Genomic DNA, 24394 nt, shown 5'->3' on the forward strand with positions numbered 1-24394 from the left:
CCAAAACTGACAGTCGATATTCGCTTACGTTGGATCGACCCTCTTAGGATCGACCAAACTTTACGACAGTAATGTTTTCCGACAGGGTTAACCGTTTTCATCGCAGTCTCGGAACAGCAGCACAAAACGTCATTCACTCATTTTATATTTTTCAGCAGCCGATAAAGAAAATTAATTTTCAAGCTTTTCCGGGAGTTGTAAGACGTTCGAAACATCCTCAACGGTCTGCAAACCACTCGTTGTCGCGAAATGTGCTGATATCATTTGGAAAAGTTTCATACAGAGTTCGTTTTTGTGATATTAGCGTTTAGACAGGCGGTGGGAGGTAGGAGAAAAGGTGGCTGAGCTCTTCTCTGAAATAAGGAAAAGCCTCGGTCACATCTTTCACTGTGTGTGAGCGTTGTGAAAAGGAAAGAAGCAAAGGAAAAATTACATAAAGAAAAAGAAAAACCCCGAGGATTTTCTTCAGCTATTGCAGTTTTGGGGAAAACGGATTAACAGCTGAGCAGTTACTCAACCGAGTTTGTACCTTTTGGCAAGTTTTGGGACTATTCGAGAAGGAACCGACGGGTACTTCTTGAGGAAGCAAAATGTCTACTCCTGCTCGCAGACGTCTAATGAGAGATTTCAAAAGGTAAGGCATAGTTTTATTTTAGTTAGACGTAAGAAAATTTACACTCAGTATGAAATCCTTTATTCGATAAAATTTTACGCTCAATCTCTTTGTTTTGATTGGCCTGACTCACTAGCTACCTACATAACGTATCGCAATCGCAATGGATTAAGGAGAAAGTTTGTTATATAGTCCTCTTCGTTTACTCATTTATCGCAGCTTCTCACCTCCCATTCGAGGGGAACAGCTGCTTCTACGTTCATGCTGATGATCGCTACAATCTATTTTCGAACATTTTTGCTAACTTCGTTGAAGCTTCTACTTCATCCCTATTCTTCCTATTATGGTGCGACAAGATTCGATCCAACATCAATTGCGTACAGCTCACCTCCTTCAATGCCATATTAACGTCGAGGAGCAAGCAAAACATTCGACCTTGTCGCATTCATTCGCCTGTGATGGCTTTACTTTGAGTAAGCGTTGCCAAATCAGAGATTTGTTTTTAATAAGGCATTGGTAAGACCATAGTTAAGACTATTCACATCATCAATATTGTCAATAATTCTCCTTCGCATCAAGCAAAAGTGTAGGGTCCACTTTAAGCGAACCCCCCACGTAATACTGATTACACTAGTTTACAAAACAACATAAAAAGTGTGAACTTTAGTGGTTGACCAACGTTTCTAATGCAAAATCCTACGCTGAATTCAATTCCGTGGTCAGAAAAAATTAAAGTAGAGCCATTTTTGAGATATACAAAAATTTTGATTTTTTGAATTTTGGACAAAAGTACGATTACTATAATGTCAATATCTTTGGAACTAGTTCACCAATTTTAAATCTTTTTTTATGAAAGGTAAGCTAAATAAATTTGCTATCGTTCACTTGAATATTATGTCTTAATTAAAAATTTAATTTTGAAGTCATTTAAAAATTTACAGCATTTTTTTTTTTTCCTGCGAATTTTCCATAAAAATCTTGTTTTAATCAACATTTTTAATGGGATAAAAAGATTCAAAAAAATCATTCCATCATTTATTCTTAAAGTCCATTAAAAACTGGAGAAAATGAGCCTTTAATGGATGAAATCGGTTGGAAATTGTCGAAGTTACGAAAATTTTTGTAAAATCATGGAAATTGAATGTTCCAAGATTGGCCGTTGTCCCGCTCCTAGGTTCATGCACCACTTCCAGTAAGCCTTTCTGCGGACGTGTACGCATACGGTGCATTTCACTAACACTACCAGCTGTCACGCAAAATTAAATGGGATATTTTCAACAATATAATTTACGCTAGTGTTTGTGAGACCGCTCGGCGAGAACCTAACGCAACCAACTCAATTTGACAGCTTTCTTTCTTTAACATTGCTTAACGATGTATACGACAAAACGTGAATTCAAGTATAAAAATGATCCTCAAAAGTTTTGTTACGCGTGTGGCAACTATATATTTACAAAATCGGTCAATTTCACTGCTTCGTTGCAAACTGCATACAGGCTTTATTTTAAAATTGATCCTGGAGACTTTGACGAACCGTGGATTCCACAAGTATTATGTAGTTCGTGCAAAACGTGCTTGGCTAGGTGGATGTCAGGCGCAAGGTAAATTGATTTTTTGAATAACTTTCATATAAACAATTTATGTACAGCATGGTAGTGCTTTGTTCTTTCCTGATCGACATTATCTTACTTCATCTATTTTTGATAAGTGTTAATGTCTTACTTACTAACTCACTTATTTGTTATCTGTCAGTCGCTATTTGTCCTTTGACATGCCCACCATATGGCGTCGACCGTTTTGTCATGCAACGGATTGTTATTTCTGCTTGACAAAAGTTAAGCAACAAGGACGTCACAAAACAGTTGAGTATCCACAAGTGGCTTCTATGACAAAACCTGTTCCACATTCAAGTTCGGTCCCGTATCCTGTTTATCCAAAGCGGAAACGAGCGCCCTCTGTTGAATCGACCGTTACAAAAAGTGAGGAGGAATTCAAGGAGGAATGCGAGGAAGACTTCGAGGTGGAATTGGAAAGAAACCCAAAACTGTTTACACAATCCGAATTTAATGATTTGGTGCGAGATCTCGACTTATTGAAGGAGAAATCCGAATTGCCGGCATCACGCTTGAAAGAACACAACATGCTGAGCAAGGAGGTCAAAATTTCTTGTCACAGGAATCGTCACAAGAAATTTGACAAAAATTATTCTACAAAGGACAAGGCATGTTTTTGCCATGACGTAAACGGCTTGTTTGAAGAGTTTGGTGAGCCATATGGTCCAGCTTGTGGTAGATAAGGTTGATGCGGAATAAAAATATTAATAAAATAAATAAAGAAAATACTTGAGAGTTGTGTCAAGTAATGCAACACTCCATTTGAGTTGAGCTAAATTAGCGTGAAGCATGACAGATGTGAAAGGAAATCCTGACACAGCAAGCAGTGCTGGATAAATGAGGGAAAAAACGGATAGTATAAATATGAGCTACCTAAACTTGTTGAAGACATTCTTGTAACGAACTTTGGAAGCGACGGATAGCAGCAGCAGCAGCAGCAGTAACAACAACAGCAGCAGCAGCAGTAACAACAGCAGCAGCAGTAGCAACAATAGTAGCAGCAGCAGTAATGGAAGCGGAGCGGCCGTAGCAGCCGAGATTCGTGTAGCCGTGACCGAGGCTGGAAACCTCGGTCCGGTCACGACACAAACGTTTAAAAAAAATGTGATTGTCATGACAATAATCAACAACCCTGAGTTGTTGTGATAAAATTGGCGTTGTTGTCTTGTCATTTGTCCATCTACCACACAGCTGAATGGCGTTTATTCATCGATAGCAGCAAGTTGAGCTTGAAAGCCGTTTTACTGCATCAAGGCAATGAGAAACCTTCTATTCCATTAGCTCATGCCGTTAATATGAAGGAAACGTATGAATCAATGGCTCTATTGCTCAATTTGATAAATTACAATCAACACAATTGGAAAATTAGTTCCGATCTTAAAGTGGTTGCCATGTTGACTGGATTGCAACAGGGATACACAAAATATATGTAAATGGGACAGTCGAGCTCGTAAGGAACACTACGTCCGAAAAGATTGGCCAAAACGGGATAATTTCACAATTGGTAAAGACAACGTTAAAAATGATCCTCTTGTGGTAAAAGAACGCATAATACTTCCACCACTACATATAAAACTTGGGCTATTCAAAAATTTCGTCAAAGCGTTGCAAAAATAAGGGCCGGCATTCCAGTACTTGAAATCAGTATTTCCAAATTTATCTGACGCAAAGATAAAGGAAGGTGTATTTGTTGGCCCACAGATCAAAAAACTGCTCAATGATTCCGCATTCAATACAGTTTTGACACCAGATGAGGAAGAAGCGTGGAAATCGTTCCAGCGTGTTGTCACAACCTTTTTAGGAAATTTCAGAAGCCCAGATTATGAGCAAGCCGTCGATGAATTGCTCAAAAATTATGAGAAAATAGGTATAAATCAAAAATATTGTGTTTGTTACATATAATTAATTTCAAATCCTTTTATTTCACTGAACACAGGTGTGCATATGTCTTTGAAGATACATTTCCTACGTTCTCACATGGATTTTTTCCCGGAAAATCTTGGTGACGAGAGTGATGAGCACGGCGAACGTTTTCACCAACAAATGAAGATGATGGAACGTCGTTACCAAAGGTTTTGGGATGAAGCAATGATGGGTGACTATTGTTGGTTTCTGATTCGAGAAACAAGATCAAAACATCGAAGACAAAGTCATTCGATTCTCAATCATTTTTAATAAAACCTAAATAAATTTCTTTTGTATCAACTCGGTTTTAAATCCTGATATGCCTTAATCAAATTGATATGTAGAGAAAACAATCTCCCATGAAAACTTTACATGCGATTTGGATGCTTACAACGACACCTAGAAAAGGAACTCTAAAGCTGTTGTATTTCAGCAACATTTTTAAGTGTTTTACAAAAATGCTCATAACTTCGACAATTTCCAACTGATTTCATCCATTAAAGGCTCATTTTCTCCGGTTTTGAATGGACTTTAAGAATAAATTATGGAATGATTTTTTGAATCTTTTTATCCCATTAAAAATGTTGATTAAAACAAGATTTTAATGGAAAATTCGCAGGAAAAATAAAAAAAAAATGCTGTAAATTTTTAAATGACTTCAAAATTTATTTTTTTATTAAGACATAATATTCTAGTGGACGATAACAAATTTATTTAGCTTCATTTTCATAAAAAAGATTTAAAATTGGTGCACTAGTTCCAAAGATATTGACATTTTAGTAATCGTACTTTTGTCCAAAATTCAAAAAATCAAAATTTTTGTATATCTCAAAAATGGCTCTACTTTATTTTTTTCTGACCACGGCATTGAATTCAGCGTAGGATTTTGCATTGGAAATGATCATCACCTTACCGAGTTCAAAAATGCTGTAAACTAGTGTTATGTGAACATAGAAATAATATTGTCAATATCGATGTGATTAATGTCAATAAAAGCAATCGTGTAGGGTCCACTTTATTGTTGGTTGCAACAAAAGCTGAACTGCTGAAAGTGCACATTTACGTCAAATCGGTTTGTAGTCTTCGGAGCACTAGGGTATTTTAGCTTCTTAAAGAATAAGTGCATCGAAGACAACAAACAAAGTATAGTATAGGTATAAGAGCAGAAAGGCTTTCAAAAAATATATAATTTTCCAAGATGATAGAGCTCGGCATTTTAAACCATTTGTAGTTTGTATGTGAATTACTTTGGGAGATCCATTTTTTTTTATTCTATATTAATCTGAGAGAAAGTTCGATAACTATTCTTATTGAAAATGCTCTCAGCTACAACATAGATCGTTTTTTAGTCAAACGACAAATGAAATAGTTATTAATTTCAGATAGAGCTGCAATAAAGGCGAATGTCGCAGGTGTAAACAAACTGAGGTAAATGCATCATGTCATACTACTATTAAAATGCTACAAAACGATATCTTTTTTTTTTAATAGTGTTCATCCTTCAAAAAAGGCAAAAAACATAGGGGCGAAACCAACTTTTTTTATTACTAATTGCGTTGTGTCTTACGCCCGATTCCTCCCATATACATAGATGGGGCGAGACAGACATATTTTGTCAACACAAGGCGAAAGATATAATTTGAATCTTTTCACTATTCCTTGTAATTACCGGTTGTTAATCATAAGGAGGCATTGTTAAACTGTTAAACTGATCGAAGTACATGAAAAATAAGTGAAAACACCACAACACATGAATTTATCTGGAATCCAACAAACTGCAAAAGGTCGATAGTAACAAACCATCAGGAAAAAGAACGTAATCATTGAGGCGAAACAGACAATGTCAAAAACTAGCAGGCAAACATAGGGGCGAAATGGTTTCTGTGAACGCAGCCGGGCAATACAAAATACTATAAATCAAAAGGGTGCATGCAAAATTTTCATTTTTTTCGAGCTCTAAATAAAAATAATATTTTTTTATTTATCGCACAATAATGCTAACCAGTAATATAATAATTAGAAATAGTCCAGTTTTTGAAAAGGGGTTATAATTTATTGTATATTTAATCACAGACAAACAGACATAACACTGGCAATTTGTTCATCGAACACGCATTTAACAGTCAATTTAAATGTTTTTAGTTGGTAATACCGCCACCTGTGGCGCGCATAGTCAATAACCCTTGCGTTTGATGTTTACACACTACCACCATCTGTTCAGCGTACTACACGCAGAAAAAAGTTTTTTTTAATTTCAATGATATTATGTATTAAAAACAACAACAAAAATTATCATTCCCCGGCTAATAACTTTTTTTATTGAATTCAACAATCAATCTTTATTGTTCGGACATAAAATATTGTTGTTTTCAAAATCTGTCAAAAACGCAATTAAAAATATATTTTGTATTTTGTTGAATTTACAATATTTATTTTCAAACAGACAAAATCTTTTTTTGATAAAAAAAAATAAGTTGCTACTAACAATAACTTTTTTTTATTCAAAAAAAAATTGCTGCGAATAACAAATTGTTTTTAATAATTTAAAAATAAAATTGGTTTGGCATAAATATTTTAATTTTTAATTTTAGCAGTTTTTCTATTCGTGAAATAATTTTCAATAAATTTAATTTTTTTTTTTTTTTTTATCTTTATTAAGGAGATTTTCAAATTTAAAAATTGTTTTTGGTTTCATTTTCTATTTATTAACAAACGGTACAAATAGTGATTCAATAGGTTTATCAATTATACAAAAAATACCGAAATTATGACCTCTCATTAACGGTATGTAAATTAATAGTTTGCGTTTCGAAACGGGCAACGTTTCCACGGTGTATTGATTTGCTGGAATTGGGGAAAAAATCGTTAAAACACGTATTAAAATGCAAATACTGAATTCCTTACAAAGAAAGCAACTTGTTCAAAAAGAACTTCTTCCGACGAGACTGGGAAGCCGAGCATGCACAGGCATTGAAAACACACCCATACATTGCCAAAATGAGCCTGTGTATGTTTTGGAAAAAGTGTTGCTTTTAAATTTACAATATATTTTTAAAAAGTAGTTAAAATAATATTTGAAGACAAAAATATATTTTATTGAATCTACAATATATTTGTTTTCAGAATTTGCAATGAAAACAACAAAAAACATTTTTGAAGCTACAAAATATAAATATTGAATTCAAAAAAAGTTATATTTGACATTGCAAAATATTTCAATAATATTTTTTTTTGGTTCAATAAGGTCAATTTTCTCTGCGTGTACCCATCACAGTATACTCAACAGATGGCGGTAGTGTTTTAGCAACGATGTTTTAAATTGAAAAGTATTCAATGTGTTATGTCTGTTTGTCAGTGATTTAATTATTCTTGTTCAAAATTTCAGATTCATTTTTCTCAGTTCAAGCCCATCCCAGCTCTATCTTGAATTTCTAAAGAGAATGATAACCTTATTACATGATCAAGCAGCTGCTTTCTGGGTAACACTCTATTATGCAGTGTGACATAACACATGTTGCCTGCTGAGTAGTTGAATGAGCTTGATTAATAACTTTTATTAATATCTTTTATTCGTTCCATTTAATCGAAAAGTGGTTTTGAGTTTTAAACAAGCACAGCTATCAAAATATTAGTAGATGAATATGTGAATTTTTAGATAGACATGATCAAAAAATTTGATTCTCCCATATACATTTCAAATGGTTTGTGCACAGTCAGTTTTTAACAAAATGAGTTCCACGTTTTAGGAGGATGATCTGGATCCGATTTGGAACCGTTTGAGCACCGTGGAGCGAAAAATTAAAATTTTGCATCAGTCTAGTGACCATTTTGCCCGTCCTACCCTACAAATGAAAATCAAGTTAAAAAATATATCCATCGTTTGCCAATATAGGTACATTGAAAACGCTACATTGTTGAAGTGTAACATTGACACTGAATTCAAAGGCAACGTCAATTCCCAAACATGCCTACTCAAGACAGCTAATTCTGCTGGGTGTTAATCTTTCGTCTACTCTACACCATCGTCGTTTTAATCGACGGCAAAGACACACTGACATAGAAAGCTAAACAAAATCGAGACATTAGTTGATCCTTCAAATGTAACTTGCGCTTTCCTACACAGTATGCGGATCCTCCGTTGGTGTTTAAGACGCGAAAAGCATCTGCTGGCAACATACCTAGCAGCATATACACGCGATACTGAGAGACATGCAATCAAAGTTTATTTATATTTTCAAAACTCGTATCACCGTCGGGTGACGCTTCAGCAGTGTATGGGGTACCTACATACCTACACACCTACATACGTTGTTTTTGTTTGGCGTCAACTGTGCTAATTTTCTACGTCAGTAGAATAAAAATGCTTTCCGAATGGTGAAGATCGAGTGTGTGATGGCATGTGTCTAAATGTCCATGGTACCTAGTATGCTTAATGAATTAATGAATTTTATTAGTAGATCATTGGATTTCGAAGATATGTTCAAAAACCCAATTTGGCCAATCGTCCCTATCAGTGCTGTTAATTTTCATATCATTCGATTGAAGATGAACCAATACAACCATTCAATCAATTCTGTGAAAACGAATTCTCACATGACCATAATTTGAAGAGCCCCTTTCTCATTCGAAGCTCATCGTCACTGTCAATTGAGTCACTCGCTATCATTTGATATACGACAGTGGAGTATGAAAGAAACCCAGCAAAATGGTCCCGAACAGACAAGTCGACCCGATGGCGGATCAATGTAAGGCAAATTAAAGATCGATGTAGACCCAATGTCGTGCTGTTGTCGTGTCAATTTTGGGTTTATTTCGGGTTGGGGTTTGGTAGAAGTCAGGTTGGTGTCGGGTTGGCTTAGCTTTTTCGCCGGAATGTCGACCAGAGCTCCGTTTATGTGTAGGTTACACTCAATTGAATGATATCAAGCGTTTCTCAAATGAGAATGATCTACTTTCCTTCGGAAGGGAAGTAAAGCCGTTGGTCCCCGGTTCATGAGTTGATGAATCGATAGGTATAGAGTCCAGGTGTGGAAGCTGCCTCCCTGGCGTCGGTAGCATTGGTGCTCAGCACGGAAAACAAATCAAGGAAAAAAGAATGATCCATGCCTTCGTCAAATGACTAAGCAACTGATATCACCCATACGAAGGAGGTCCCCTTTGATAGCGAATAGCTGCTTTTCTCGTTTTCATCAAACATGTTAAATTGATTTTGAGAATTTACAGCACGAGAAGAGTACATGTCACTGCACATTAGACTGGCCCACAAAAATAAATGTTCTATTTTTCCACAGGCTAACCCCAAGATTTGTTCCTTAGGCGAGAAAAATAAGAGGTTGTATCCAAGACACGACCGTAAATTTGCCGTAGGATTACGAAAGGTAGTTTTGATGTCAGCCGGTCACAGCAAAAGTATAGTAATGATTTTTTAACTCGTTATCAGTGAAAAATTTCGATAGGTTGAAATTCGGAAGCAATTTGAGAGTTCTGTTTTTGAGGTGCTCTGTCGATGTCCATGTAGTACAAGCCAATCCTAGACGATATGTCTTGGATTACTCTCTTATGAGTCATAACATAAAAAAACATTAAAAAACATATATCTTATAGTCAGTTACTCCCGGAAAACAGAAGAAAACTTTCGACGAAGCGCATCACGGGAGAGATGATCGCACCGTGTGCTCCATAATTTGTACGACGTAGAGGCAGTCTTAGCATAAGGCGAGGGGGACGACTCTATCTACGATGCAGGAAATATTGTGTTTTGCTGTGGCTAGCTGCACGTACGCTGAGTAAATAGCAAGAAGATTTTGAAGATTTTCTGCAAAAAGATGATGCGCGATGCAAGTAGATGCGAGAAATGAAAGAAGATTTTTCGAAGATTTATTCGCTAGTGCCACTGAAACAAAGATAATAGTTAGGAATACTATTTTGCAGAAAACACTTATTTTCAGTATAACTACGCTTAATACCGTTAAATCTACCATGATTTCAGTATAGTTGACTATAAATATAATCAAATTTACAACCATTCTGTCAAAACTACTATGCTGACTCAAACGTTATAGTAGTTTCGATAGAAAAATTAGTCAAATTAAATGAATTTCGTTTCTGCACAAATCTATTGGTGGGAGTATTTAATTTAAACCATCAATATAGTATTTTTGCCAATGGATTTTGTTTCGGTGTGTGATATTTTTTGAGCATCTAGAATTGAGATTTAGATGTGTCGCCCCCCTCGACATAAGGTTATTACGAAGCGGTCGGGGTTGAACATTCAGGTCAATTTGCCTCAGGAAAGCCTCGCAATCTGTCCTTCCTTGCAGGATATCGGCCACGGTTAGGGCTCTGCTTGTGTCTCTTCTAGTTCGGAGAAGTTCTAGGTCAATAAGTTGACAACGGCTTGCGTAAGTGGGTAATCGAAACGGATCATTCCAAGGCAATCTACGCAACGCAAAACGAAGAAAGCGACGTTGAACAGATTCAATTATCTCAGCACCGTTGTTGTAGTTTGGGTTCCAAACCACTGAACAATACTCAAGCGTCGATCGAACAAGCGAACAATAGAGAGATTTTAGACAGTAGATATCAGTGAAGTTTTTAGCTATCCTAAAAATGAACCCTAAAGTTCTTGACGCGTTATCAACAACATATGCAATGTGTTGCTTGAATGAAAGCTGCGAATCCAAGATCACACCCAAGTCTTCCACCTGATTCACGCAGCCAAGCAGGTTATAGCTAAATATTATCGGTTGTTGTTTTCGTGAGAACGTAATAGCGGAGCATTTGGCTGGGTTCACTACCATTCTGTTTAACCTGCACTAACTAGCGAATATATTCAGTTGACGTCGAAGAAAGTGACAGTCAGCAATGGAGCAGATTCGTAGGAAGATTTTGAGGTTATCTGCATATGATAACCGAGGAGCTTCGATGACCAGATGCACGTCGTTGAAGTACAGTATAAAAATTAACGGTCCCATGTGGCTTCCCTGAGGTATACCTGATGTGACGAAGAAGCTAGCTGATCTGCAATCTCCTATGGCAACCTTTAGTTGCCGACCGGTAAGATATGATCGAAACCAACTCAGTAGATTACCGCATACACCGAGCTTACCGAGTTTAGCAATCGCAATATCATGGTTCAACTTGTCGAATGCTGCGGATAGGTCTGAATAAATAACGTCCGTTTGAACCCGATCCGACATGCTTTCGGTTATATACGATGTGAGACAGCAGATTGGTGGTTGTAGAGCGGCCGACAGTAAACCCATGTTGATCAGCACTCCATTACTGCTTGCAATGGGACAGCAACGGTTCCATAATCACTAGCTCGAAACGGCACTTAACGATGTAATTCCTCGATAGTTATCCACAGCTCGTTTCCTTCCTTTTTTTGTGAACGGGAAACATGTGCGCAAATTTCCAGCAAGATGGAAATATGCCACTGGAGAGAGACATTCGAAACAGACGAAGAAGCGGAATTAGCAAGCTAGCAATATGTCTCTTCGAAAATACAGATGGAACTCCATCAGGTCCAGGATTGAAGGATGACTTGAACAGAGTCGTGGCCTTAGAAATCATCTCTGCATTAACATCAATTGCACCCAGCGTTTGATCATTTACTGGAACGTTCCTGGCAGCCAGGTTAATATGGTCGTCAGTTAGTATCTCATTAGTGAATACACTGGCAAACTTTTCGGAAAAAAGGTGGCATATATCCTGAACGGTGGCAGCAACTTCTCCGTTGAATTCCATAGACGATGAGAGGCCGGATTCCCTGCGTTGCTCGTTCACGTAGTTCCAAAAGGATTACGGGTGTAGCTTAAGTTTGCGCTGGATGCCTCATTGGAAACTTGAAAAGCATTCACGACTGACTCACTGGTACATGTGATTCAGCCTCTCATAATGTAGTTCCAGAGGAAGCGTGCGATACTTCGTAAATCTTCTCAATGCTGCTCTCTTGATTGACTTCAACCTACATAGCTCTCTCGTCTGCCAGGGAGGGTGAGACACTTTGTGGTGAGTTCTTTTCGGGACGTGTCTGTCAATGACATATGCCAAGACATGTGAAAAGGTTTGCGCTGCAGCCTCAACGTCATCTGGATCAAGGATGTTCTCCCATACCATGCTAGACAATACATCTATGATGCTACGGTGGTCAGCTTTACGGAAGTCATAAGAAACCGTAGCAGGATAGTCGTCGAAATCACGCACGAGTTTGTCCTCAACAGTGACAATTAGAAGAGGGTGATGTGGAACTAGCTTAGTTAGTGCACAAGGAGCCGAGAAAATTGATGGAGCCCTGCCCTGTGTGCTCACGAAGCAGAGGTCCAAACTACGACCATTTTCGTTGACTACATGGTTAATTTGAGAAAGCGTCAAAGTTAGACATCATAGAGCCTCTGCTATCTCATTGCAGGCACTTTCTAAGCGAAGATCAACATGGTTTCACCTCCGGTCGATCTACTACCACGAATCTACTGTGTCTTACATTGTACATCACGCAAAGTATTGTTGAAAGGTTACACATAGCCGTCATCTACATTGACTTGTCTACTGCCTTCGATAAGATAAATCACGCCACTGCGATCGCCAAATTGTATATAGACTCGGGGTTAGCGGAAATCTTGAGATCGTTTCGCTCGTTTCGCTCATGTCTCGCCGATTGTCAGTTGGTGGTAACCTACACACTAAGATTATTTCACAGATTGTTGTGAAATTTTACCGAAATCTCAACAGCTGAACGTTTGGTAAACAGTTCTTTGATTATTCACAGTTTTCCTGTAATTTTTCACAGATATGTCGTGAAAAATTACAGGAAAACTGCCTGATAGTTTTTTCAACTACGTCTGGAATACCTTAAGGAAGTAATCTGGGACCGTTGATCTTCTTACTTTACTTCAATGACGTGCATTTAGGTATCGAAGGTCCACGACTATCGTATGCAGACGATCTCAAAATCTACTCACGGATCTGCTCGATCGATGATTGTCAATTCCTCCAACGTCAGTTTGAAGCATTTGAAACGAATGACGATGAGTCCTGCGAAGTGTTTAGTCATCACCTTTACCCGAAAGAAAGAACCAGTTATTTTCCACTATGCTCTCCGGGACACCATTATTGAACGTGTGATCCTAGGTGTGAGCCACGTAAAAGATCTAGGTCTCAACCAACACATAGCAACACATCTCGTATGTCGTAGACAAGTCATCGAGGACATTGAGCTTTATCTTCAGAACAACTAAGAATTTCGCCGACATCCATTGCCTCATGTCATGTATATCCCTGACAGAGCGTAAAATTGTTGACTGCTCAGACTGAGTGTGAAAGCACTGCTCGGTTCAATTAATCATGTTTTGTTGTTTTTGACATCATCCACATCCAGAGGGCCAGTCACTTTCGAATGCATGGGAATGGTAGGAAACCATTTGGAAATGCATGAAAATTTTCAGTTTTTATTCATTATCATCTTTATGGGCAGTTTTAGATGCACAAAAATTGCACGAGTATATTACTATGGTGATAAGGTAAACACTCGTTTATTTGTTTCCTTCTGTGAAAGCATGTTTAGTCACAAATCGTGGATTTTCTTATATTCTCCATACTGCAAAAATAATTTTCCTACCACTGAAGGGGCGACATCTCTTGGATCTTCAGTATAGCTACTACTGAAATCATATAATTAATTAATTGCTCTATCCTGACCATATGTACCAAATGAGAAAGGACGAGGCAATGAAAGAGCCAACAAAAACATTCAGTCAGTCACGAACAGGCGACTCAAACCGCTTGTCTTCGCTCACACAGCATGCAATTGATGCATTTTTCCATAGAAAATATACGCTCAGTCATACAAAACAAGGGTTGGAAATCATAACGGAAGAATAAACGTGCTGACTGAGTGCTCGTCTGTCAGTGACTCGTTTACTTCCCAATCATTCAGACTCCCGCGAATCAGTGAATTATGCGGCGGATGGTTGTTCATATTCATATGAAAATGACTAATTGAGCCTGACCTCTATAGCCTGACTGCTTTGCGCACTGCTCCCTGGTACGTTCCATTATAGAATATTGTTCTGTGGTTTGGAGTCCGAACTACAACAGTAGTAACAACAATCAATACGAAACTAACGATTTTAAATTGGCTCACTACTTGACTAGCCTATTTGTCCCAAGCAAATCGATTAACGTACCCCATTCTAGTCAAAATTCTAGTACTACACAATGTTTGTTTTGATTCGCTATGAAAGTTTGACAGATAAAATGAGGAGTTAGTTGATTTTCCTATGTTTCGAGGGGTGAATCGATTAGCTTGGGACCGAAGATAGTACCAGAGCTGAGCCAAAAAGTTGAGCACGTTTCTTCTGGACCTACTAGCATAGAGGTAACTCTAAGACTAGGAGGTCCCGAAATAACGTGCTCAACTTTTTGGCTCAGCTCTGGTACTCTCTTCGGTCCCAAGCTAATCGATTCACCCCTCGAAACATATGAAAAACCAATAACCCCTCATTTTATCTGTCAAACTTTCATAGCGAATCAAAACAAACAGTGCGTAGTACTAGAATTTGGGGTACGTTAATCGTTTGCTTGGGACCAATAGGCTAGTCAAGTAGTGAGCCAATTTAAAATCGTTAGTTTCGTATTGATTGTTGCTACTAGTATTAGAGTTACCTCTATGGTAGTAATGAGAGAGTCGATTCCGTTCAACGCCGCTTTATGCGATACGCTTTGAGAATGTTACCATGGAGAGATCCGTTTCATTTGTCCAGCTATGAAAGTCGCTGCAAGCTGATTGACTTGGAGCCTCTTCGCACCAGAAGAGATGCTTCAAAAGCCCTGCTTGTCGCGGACGCGTTACATGACAGAATTGATTGCACCGCGATTAAGATCCAACCCCGAATGCTTCGTAACAATATAAATTCAAGAATGAATATCTCCATACTGCTAAATTGAATCGTGATGCAGTCTCCAGTAATGTTTTTCCTTATATTTTAAGTTACATGTGCTGGAACTCTGAGCTTAATGGAATGTTACTTCTCCATACATTGCAACCAAAATCCCCATATAAACTTTAAACCAAAAGCGCCAGCTTGTGTTACATCCGAATGAGCTGAATATTCAGAGAGGTTTTCTCACCTAATAGCACAAATCTGGAGGTTGGAACGTTGAAAAAAGCTTATGGGCCAGTATACTGCACATCTATCATGTATTAATGTGGGTTTCTAAGTGATGCGTTAATTACAACAACAAATACAAAGATTCCTTATGTTAACTAAATGAATTTCTTCTATTAATTTTCAGACTCCAGGAAGACCCACCGACTGGCGTTTCTGGAGCTCCAACGGATAACAACATTATGATATGGAATGCTGTGATTTTCGGCCCTCACGACACACCGTTCGAAGATGGCACATTCAAACTGACGATAGAGTTCACCGAGGAATATCCCAACAAGCCTCCGACAGTCCGCTTTGTATCAAAGATGTTTCACCCGAATGTGTATGCCGATGGAGGCATTTGTCTGGACATTCTGCAAAATAGATGGAGTCCTACGTATGACGTTTCAGCTATACTAACTTCCATACAGGTAAAACTTCCTCTCAAAAAGTCACAGTGAAACATGTTTTTGAACGTCTTGTTTTTTGTTCATTGCAGTCACTACTTAGTGATCCTAATCCAAACTCACCTGCAAATTCGATGGCGGCACAACTATACAAGGAGAACCGCAGAGAATACGAAAAGCGAGTAAAAGCATGTGTCGAGCAGAGTTTTATCGACTAGCCCCTTTCCCCCGAAGAATGGCACATCCTTCGATGTAAGAACCCTCGTGCAGGAAATCTTCATTACGACCCAGACTTCTATTCACTTTCCCATCGCTGTTCCCTGATGTCTTTCCCGTTCAGTTAAAATTTGGACAGCCGAATTCGTTCTACAAATCTGTGAATGATTTTCCAATATTTTATCTACAAACTTCTCTGCGAGTAGAAGCTAATAGTAGCAGATAGCATCAAATCAAGCAAATCTATCAGAACTCGTAATGCCAGCCACAAGAGATAACTAACCACAAGTACTAATAAAGGAAAATATTAAAATCATACAGTTATGAGCAAAACTAAGCTGTAAAAACTTTTATTTGGCATTGTTCCCTTTCGACAGATGTTAAAAACGAACAGAAAAAAAAAGTAATCCATACATAAATGTACCGACCTAAATGGTGTTTAATATTGATAAATCTACAATGATATGTATGACCACACACTCACTCACACACACAAGATAACTACTGCAAAAAATATATAAAATATTATCAAGAATAAAAGTGATCATAAGTAAATGGCAAAGGTGACCTACGTTTAGCAACAAAAACAACAACAAAAACACCTAACTGAAGTGAAATGTGAAATAAAAGGATGCAAGTCTTATTTAAACCATGCAAGTTTAATTTAAACGTAAACTTATTGTACTGGAAAAATTCAAGAAAAAAAATAGTAAAATAAAGCATAAAAAATGTATTCAAACGGTTTTTACTGCCACTTTCGCTGAGGTGCACTGGAAGATCGAAGAGTGCTGTGCTTGTAGATGGAAGCGAACAATTTTCTTCCCGTCAAATTTTTGTATTTTGCGTTGTTCCGGATTTTTTTTTAACAGAAAAGTGATATTAGTGACGGATACTTGAATTTCCTGAATCGAGTTCCACAGTGTGCGGGCATTCCGTGCAAGCTCTACCACAAACCGGATGACCCCGTGAAGCGAACCGTCTACAATTGCGACTTCCCCTCTAACACATCAGGCCAGCTTGTTGGGTTCACTTGGCTAGATTTGGTGAGTTCGTTCCATCTTTTTTTTTTCATTTTGTTTATTTGGCAGGCTCAAATGTTATAAAAATAACTCAGCGGAGCCGAGTAACATGGAATACCAATTTTGGCACTCAAAATACAAAAAAAAAGATATAACAATGCATTTTATCATAGGATTTTTCTGGGTGGCGATCGAAGCGGCGACAAAACGATCTTCTCCCGTGCACGCAACTTCTTTCTTTCCCGAATTTGTTCCTCATTTTCATTGAACCCGAATCGTGATCGCTGCTGCTGTTTCTGAACGTCGTTTCCCGTTGCATGCTCTCCGCTACTCTCGTCGGTCGTCGGGGTCGCCGCGTCCATTTCGTTATTTTCATCCAACATCTCCGTTTCCTGGTCGCTAATGACTAGGGACGCACCTTCCACCACTACACCAGCATACGTACTGCTGCTGTTGTGTTTTATTTCACTTTGCTGCTTTCCTTTTTCCTTAAGTTGCTTCTCCGGTTCCTTCCGAGCCTTCCGCTTGGGGCAGGAAAACTTCCGTGTCCATCCGCCTTGCACAGAAAACATTTATCTTTGTTGCCATCATAAAATATATTTCCTTTGCGATTGAAGAAATTTAATGACGTGGGGATTACCTTCTTCACATCCATATATATACCAACAATCAATACGAAACTAACGATTTTAAATTGGCTCACCACTTTAGTAGCCTATTGGTCCCAAGCAAACGATTAACGTTCCCTATTCTAGTTGAAATTCTATTACTACACTATGTTTGTTTTGATTTGCTATGAAAGTTTGACAGATAACATCAGGGGTGTGTGGATTCATGCAGAACATGCAGGGGTGAGTGAAATAGCTTGGGACTGCTTGGGACCGTTGTTCTGGTACTGAGTGAGCCAAAAATAATAATGATTTTCTTCGGGACCCAGTGGTCTTAGAGTTACCTCTTTGTATATACCGCGTATCCCTGTATATACTTCAAAACACAGATCAGTTGGAAATTCTCCCGGATGATGCGTTTAATTTTTCCATATTTCCACAGCACTTTATCCAGCTCGTTGTCGGGTACATCTGGTGGCAAGTCATACACACGCACATATTGGATGAATTCACCAGCATGCGACATGCGTACCATTGCCGTCGTTCCATTCGCATAATGGAAGATTAAATCTTCCTAATTGAATGTCAGAGCATTGAGTATCGCTTCCTCTGATTTGAACTTCATGAAGACTCCCCTTTCATCACCAATGCGATAAACAGCTTCCATTTCAGCCGGTTTCGCGTCGAGTGCTTTGGCGAAATTTACAATCTCTCCGATTCTTGGTTTAGCATCACAATGGCTGAAGCTAAACTTGATGGTGTTTTTACTTCACACATCTTGCACCGTAGCAACAAAAGGCACCGAACTGCTTGGTGATGCTATTGCAAATTACTTTTTCTGAAGACTGTCACGATGTTCACATAAAACTAGATGATGATTCATTCCATCTTGTCCTTTATAATATCTTCATACTTAATTTCCGAGCACTAGTACCACAAACGAAGTGACAGACGGAGCGGCTCGAAAACTTTGGTGACTAACCTGCTATTGCAATTTTTCAGTGTACCACATGGCAACACCACCAACCGGTGAACACTCGTGTTTATTTCAGTTACCATGGAGACGTAATTTGTGATTAGTCCCGGTCCCTTTCAAATTGTATCATTATTTATGAACGGCCTTTTATTTGAAATGACGTTTCACATTCATCTAGTGATGTCCGATTTTCATTCGAATAATCGTTTAATCGATTAACGAACCGAAAAGTAAACTATTTATAATCGGTTAGATCATGACGATATAAGCATTAACATCTCCACAGGATCATCACCGATCGTTTCAAACATGTGCTGCACTCTCATTCGTGGAAAAATTGCAGCACAGCGAACAAAAAATAATCGATTAGTTGTTAATCGAGTAATTAAAAAATGGGACATCTCTGATTTTGGTTTGATTGTTTTGATAAAAATGAGCGCAAAATTTCATCTCTTCCGAGGGGGCAGCAAAACCACAAAATTACCTTGAATACGGGGGGTTCTCATTGGATGAAAGGGACCGTGAAAGAAGACACTAAAATAGAAAGTTTTTCTTCCGACAGTTTCATCTTAGTATTCATCTTTGACACCACTACTACTGGATTGTACCACATGGCAACACTACTACTAGATTGAACTAGCATTTTCACCAAATGTACTAGAATGTTTTGGTTCTATCTCTTTCACTCTACTCAAAACTGAAATGCATAAAAAAATGACAAAATGATACTCTCTTTGCACACTGTCAAAGAATCATTGTACACAAAATCAACTTAGTGCAAAACCGAAACAAAAATAGTATCCCATCTGGTGGATGATGGCACAAGCTTCTAAGAAAATTCTATTACAGCGAACCACATTATTTTAATTGATTTCTTCGCCAGTTAGTCGTCTGTCACTTCGTTTGTGGTTATGCGTTTATGGGTAGTGCATTAGTACTGAGCTGTGTTTGAGTCACCCATATTTTCGTTTTCGTTCGAACCGTATTACGTACCGGTGGAAACTAACGATTTTAAATTGGCTCACTACTTGACTAGCCTATTGGTCCCAAGTACATCGATTAACGTACCACATGCTAGTCGCAATTCTAGTACTACACTATGTTTGTTTTGATTCGCTATGAAAGTTTGACAGATAAAATGAGGGATTCGTGGATTTTCCTATGTTTCGAGGGGTGCATCGATTTGCTTGGGACCGAAGAGAGTACCAGCATGTACCAGAGCTGAGCCAAAAAGTTGAACACGTTTCTTCGGAACCTTCTGGTCTTAGAGTTACCTTTATGGTATAAATGACAGTTCGTTTGGCTACATTCTACTTTGCCTCGGCTTACCTATGGAATCTATAGTATCTATACTTTAAACTTAATCTTAAAGTACAACAATAGAACCAGCGGATCAGTAAAGTGTAATATAGTGAATGCAATGCTTGTTTTCTTGACTGCATATCTTATAATATTCTAGAGATTTTGAGCTAATGTTACATTTCCATTATTATCTTAGACATGTAATTGAATTTTGATACGGTTTTCATGGAGATGCATATAAGAAGTATTTTCAACAAGTTTGTAAAAGAAAATTAGATTGAGTTAATAGGTATTATGCCCAAACGAACGGTGGCGCATCTCGTCCCGTATGGTCTTCTTGCCCCCATCCCCGCTACAGCCGTAAACTGACTCAACACTCATATAGGAGCAATTACGTTTATATAAGGTCTGGGCCAAAGGGCTTGTGTTAGTGAAATGTGCAAATGTTTAGTGGTGTTCGTATTTTATTGCAATGTTTATCTTTTTACACGAAACAGCTGTTGGCAGTGACGTATTTCTATCTGTTCTCAGTATGTTGGCAGTGACGTATTTCTATCTGTTCGGAGATGTTCAGCAATGTTTACAACATTTTTGCTTCTAACACCAGCAAGCTGCCTGTTGGCCCAGACCTTATATAAATGTCATTGATATAGGAGGAGTGTAGGAATGGGATGAGTACTATGAATCACCCCTCAAAGTTTTTTTTTCCTTGATTTGTTTTCCGTCGATCTTGTTTTCCGTGCTGAGCACCAATGCTACCGACGCCAGAGAGGCAGCTCCCACATCTGGACCCTACCTATCGACCCATCAACTCATGAACCGGGGACCAACGGCTTTACTTCCCTTCCGAAGGAAGGCGTGATCAGAGATGTTATGCCTCAGAACATCCCGGCGGCACCGACTGGGATTGAACCCAGGCCTCGATAAAGAGACAAAGTGAGAAGTGTTCATTTAATATGTTTGCCAACACTGTTTTCTATTTCCTGTTTGATTTTTAAAGTGAACTCAATACGAATCGAACGTGTTTTCTGTTCCGCCAGTCTCTTCTGTAGTGGTTCCTTTTCTTCTGCTTCGGTCGCATTCTGCTTGTCTCTGCTGTCCTGTTGGTCCATCAGAGACCTGGCCAATACTTCGAGAGGACCTGGAAGCGCTATCTTTGGCGTGGTAGGCATACATGTTCGTAACAATTGCGAAATTGTGAGAACCATTGAAAATAAGGCTTTCTTGACAATCTTAGTCGGACTAAAAGTTTTGGATAATTTGCCGGTTGAGGATCCCTTTATAAGGAATTGGTATGGGTGGACTTGGTATATTTCACACAGAAAAAAAGTATTTATTTAAAAAATGCAATCCGTAATTTATTCAACACCAATTTTTTTTTCAGCATGCATTAATCGATTAAGTTACCTTAAATGATGTTTAAATCGTTTTGCCTATATCTACTTGCCAAACGGTTTTTTTTTCTGCAGATTTCTTATTACCGAGAAGCATGTCCATTCAATGGGTATCTATATTTGTTTATGTTGCAGCTTGTCGTGCAAGTATTCTATTCTATAAAATAAGACGCGAATCTACGTATTTTGCACAACAGAAACTGAAAAGTACATTCGGTAGACAATTCAAGATATTCTTCTCGTGTTACAACGTATGTCTGAAATTATTCATTATGTTTAGGATAGAATGAAGGTCTCATCGACAGGAGACAATCAACGCAATAGTTATTCAACTATTTCAGTGATGTCTGAAAACGTGACGCGTCGTGAAGCATTGAACGGATCTGCTCCGCTTCCATTTAATAAATTTTCTGCATTGTTCGTAGAGCAAACATCGCTGTACTGTACGCCGCCTTCTAATGATCTGGACGAATCACTATCAACCGGTATTGGACTTGCATCTCTGTTGGTATTTATCTCTGCTTCTGGCTGAACGTTGGTTTCCAGTCCATGGCTACGATCGTTTACCACATCCTCTTGCGCTGGTTCATTTTGTTGGGAATTATCGTTAGTATCGGGTGACGGTTGACACCTCTCAGTCTCGTCAGCGACGCGATCCGTTATTTCTTCCGGTTCCTGTTCTGCGTTCTCAGAAGATTCAACAGAAACGTTGACCTCAGCAGTCGAATGATCATCAGGTAGTATCGAAACCTCGGTGTCATCCGGTAGAATCGAAACCTCTGCTTCGGATTCATCGGGAAGAATGGAGATTTCGTCAAAATTTGCTCCGTTTCTCGCTGCATTTTCAACGTGGTCAGCGCTTCGCAAATGGTCGGTGAGTTGAGAGGCTTTCAGATATTCTTTCTTACATACGTCGCAGTTGAATACACGATTATTTTTGCGGTTCTGAAACAATTCAAGTTATAAAAAATCACGGATAGTTCTTCTAAATATAAAGATTAATGTACCGAGGAGTTGATGTCTCGACATATTTTGAAATCATAATGAAGGTCAATTTTAAAAAGTCAATTAACGAAGTCGCAATACTTTTAGAAATTCCAAATTATACGAAATATTTAATTGAAAATGATTGCTTTTGGAAACATGTTAGACACATTATTTGACATATATTTATTAAAAAACCCTTTGATAAACCTCAAGATTTTTCTAAACTAATTGGGTAACGTTAAAATATGTGTTGACCTAATTTGATTTACAATTTGCACCGAAAGTATCACATCATTTTATACTTCATTTTTTAAAAAGAAAATATTGATATTTGAAAATGCATGCATACAATTACCAAACAATGATGTTTCACCACGGCAATAACCTATCAAAAATGTAGTGAGCAAACTGATACTGAATACTAAAATTTGATTTTGAAAACAGTCGACTTCAGTCGTTATTCGAAAATGTTACTTTTTTTTAGTAGGTATATAATAAACAGGTATTGAAGGTCTTTCTTAACAGGCCCATCATTGTGGGTCGCTGTATGTAATTTTTCAAAGAACTAAAACTCGAAAACCGGAAAAAATACGCTAAATTATACTAAAATGCAAGTGTAAACTCACCAGAAAATCAATTAGCAAGTCCTGAGGAAGTTAAATCAAATTAATAAAACGTGAAAAATTGATATCTTCAAATATCCCTAACTCTATACTGATGACAACATCGAGTTAAGGAGGATATTGAATTACGGGGGAAATTTGTATGGGAAAAGTGGTTGAAGTGATCTGAATTTGCAATGAGCTAGGGAAAATATCAAAGGAAAAAAATTAAGTGCTCTGCAAAAGCTAGCTAGGATTGGCACCCAGGGAACCATGGCGGGATACCTCAACAAAGAAATAAAGGAAGTCGACAAGAATCTGACATAGCACGAAAACGGTTCATCTAATCGAAATGACGTCTGAGACAAAGTTGTAGGAAACTGGATTGACTTTTCGACTTTTCAGACAAACAATCACAAATTTCCGTCAAAATAAAAAAAAAATGGTTTAAAGCTTCAGTAAGCAAAAAAGTGCATTTTTAAGATTATGTTTAGTAGAAAGCTCATCAAGCTAACTTTTCTGAACTGGACACTCAACTGGATAGTTGATTTCCTACGATGTTGGTCGATTTTGAAGTGTCCAAATTGACCAAAATCGTAGGAAATCAACTGTCAGTACACATTTTGAACCTTTTTTTTTATACAAATAGTTTTTATTGTGTTTAATGCATAAAACATATTTTATAGTCCAAAAAAATGGTTGGATCACATATATCAAGCTGAGCATTGCATTAGGTTCTAAGTAACATTGATCGATTCTCTTCGTCGACTTTCTCTTTCGCTAATAACATGAGCACATAGCCGTTTCTTGTTATTTGTGAAGGAGATCGAAGCAATTTGGTGAAATTATAATAAACCTAGTATGCTAAAACAACGATGCGTAACTCTTTCGTCTACCGAAGCGGAGTACGTGGCGCTTTCCGAAGCCAGCCGCGAGCTGACGTGGCTGATGACGCTACTGAAGGACGTCGGAGAACCAATTCTGGCTCCTGTAGTTGTACACGAAGACAACCAAAGCTGTATTGCGATGCTGAAATCTGCCGGCGGTAGCAACCGAACAAAGCACATCGACACTCGCTATAACTTTGTGAAGGAGTTGGTCAACAATAGTGTGATGGACGTTCGCTATTGCCCCAGTGAACAAATGGTTGCCGATGGAGGAGTAATCGAAACAACTCACCAAGCTTGAGGAGGAGTGAAGGAGATCGAAGCAACTCGGTGAAATTATAATAAACCTAGTATGCTAAAAATGTAAGTACTGCATCAATAAAGTATAGTTTAGTCTCATGTTTCAACCCAACCGGTCGTATTAACTCCCTCCTCTAAGAGTTTGTCATATTAGATGCTAGATAAAAGCTTCTTTTATCGATCTGTGTGCTGAAAATACCTGGGAATGTGATAACATGGCCGTGGGGATACAAAGGGAAAGTCGACGAAGAGAATCCGTCAATGTTACTTAGGACCTAATGCAATGTTCAGCTTGATATGCAAAAAAAATTGTGTCCTATGATTTTGGTCAATTTATATCGTATACGCCATTTTGGAAACTTAGGCGTGAGTCAAAATGATCGAATTCCAGCACAAAGTTAGCTCACTGCCCTAG

At 38.2% G+C, this 24394-nt stretch overlaps 3 protein-coding genes across 4 annotated transcripts in view; 2 read left to right on the forward strand and 1 right to left on the reverse strand.

Annotated features, from left to right (window-relative positions):
* Nucleotides 1-24394, forward strand: part of pasi1 (pasiflora 1) — a 256430-nt gene that overhangs the window by 12003 nt on the left and 220033 nt on the right. The gene's annotated exons all lie outside the window — the stretch shown is intronic.
* Nucleotides 101-16237, forward strand: Ubc6 (ubiquitin conjugating enzyme 6). Its single transcript, XM_065220196.1, has 3 exons — nt 101-634; nt 15427-15712; nt 15781-16237. The coding sequence occupies exons 1-3, from the start codon at nt 591-593 to the stop codon at nt 15904-15906; spliced, it is 456 nt and encodes a 151-aa protein (XP_065076268.1). The 5' UTR covers nt 101-590; the 3' UTR covers nt 15907-16237.
* LOC135699836 (zinc finger protein pita-like) overlaps nt 21142-24394 on the reverse strand; it is a 32232-nt gene continuing 28979 nt past the window's right edge. Inside the window, exons 4-5 of one of the 2 annotated variants that reach the window (XM_065220186.1) lie at nt 22817-22837; nt 21142-22148 (exon numbers count right to left, since the gene is read on the reverse strand). In XM_065220186.1, coding sequence (XP_065076258.1) covers nt 21528-22148; nt 22817-22837 — 642 coding nt within the window. In that variant the 3' untranslated portion in view covers nt 21142-21527. The remainder of the gene's footprint in view (nt 22149-22816; nt 22838-24394) is intronic. The other variant, XM_065220187.1, reaches the window with a different exon arrangement.

The sequence above is a fragment of the Ochlerotatus camptorhynchus genome, unplaced genomic scaffold, assembly GCF_037179485.1.
Source record: "Ochlerotatus camptorhynchus isolate MF236.1 unplaced genomic scaffold, CSIRO-AGI_Acam_v1.1 ptg000118l, whole genome shotgun sequence".
Lineage (NCBI taxonomy): Eukaryota > Metazoa > Arthropoda > Insecta > Diptera > Culicidae > Ochlerotatus > Ochlerotatus camptorhynchus.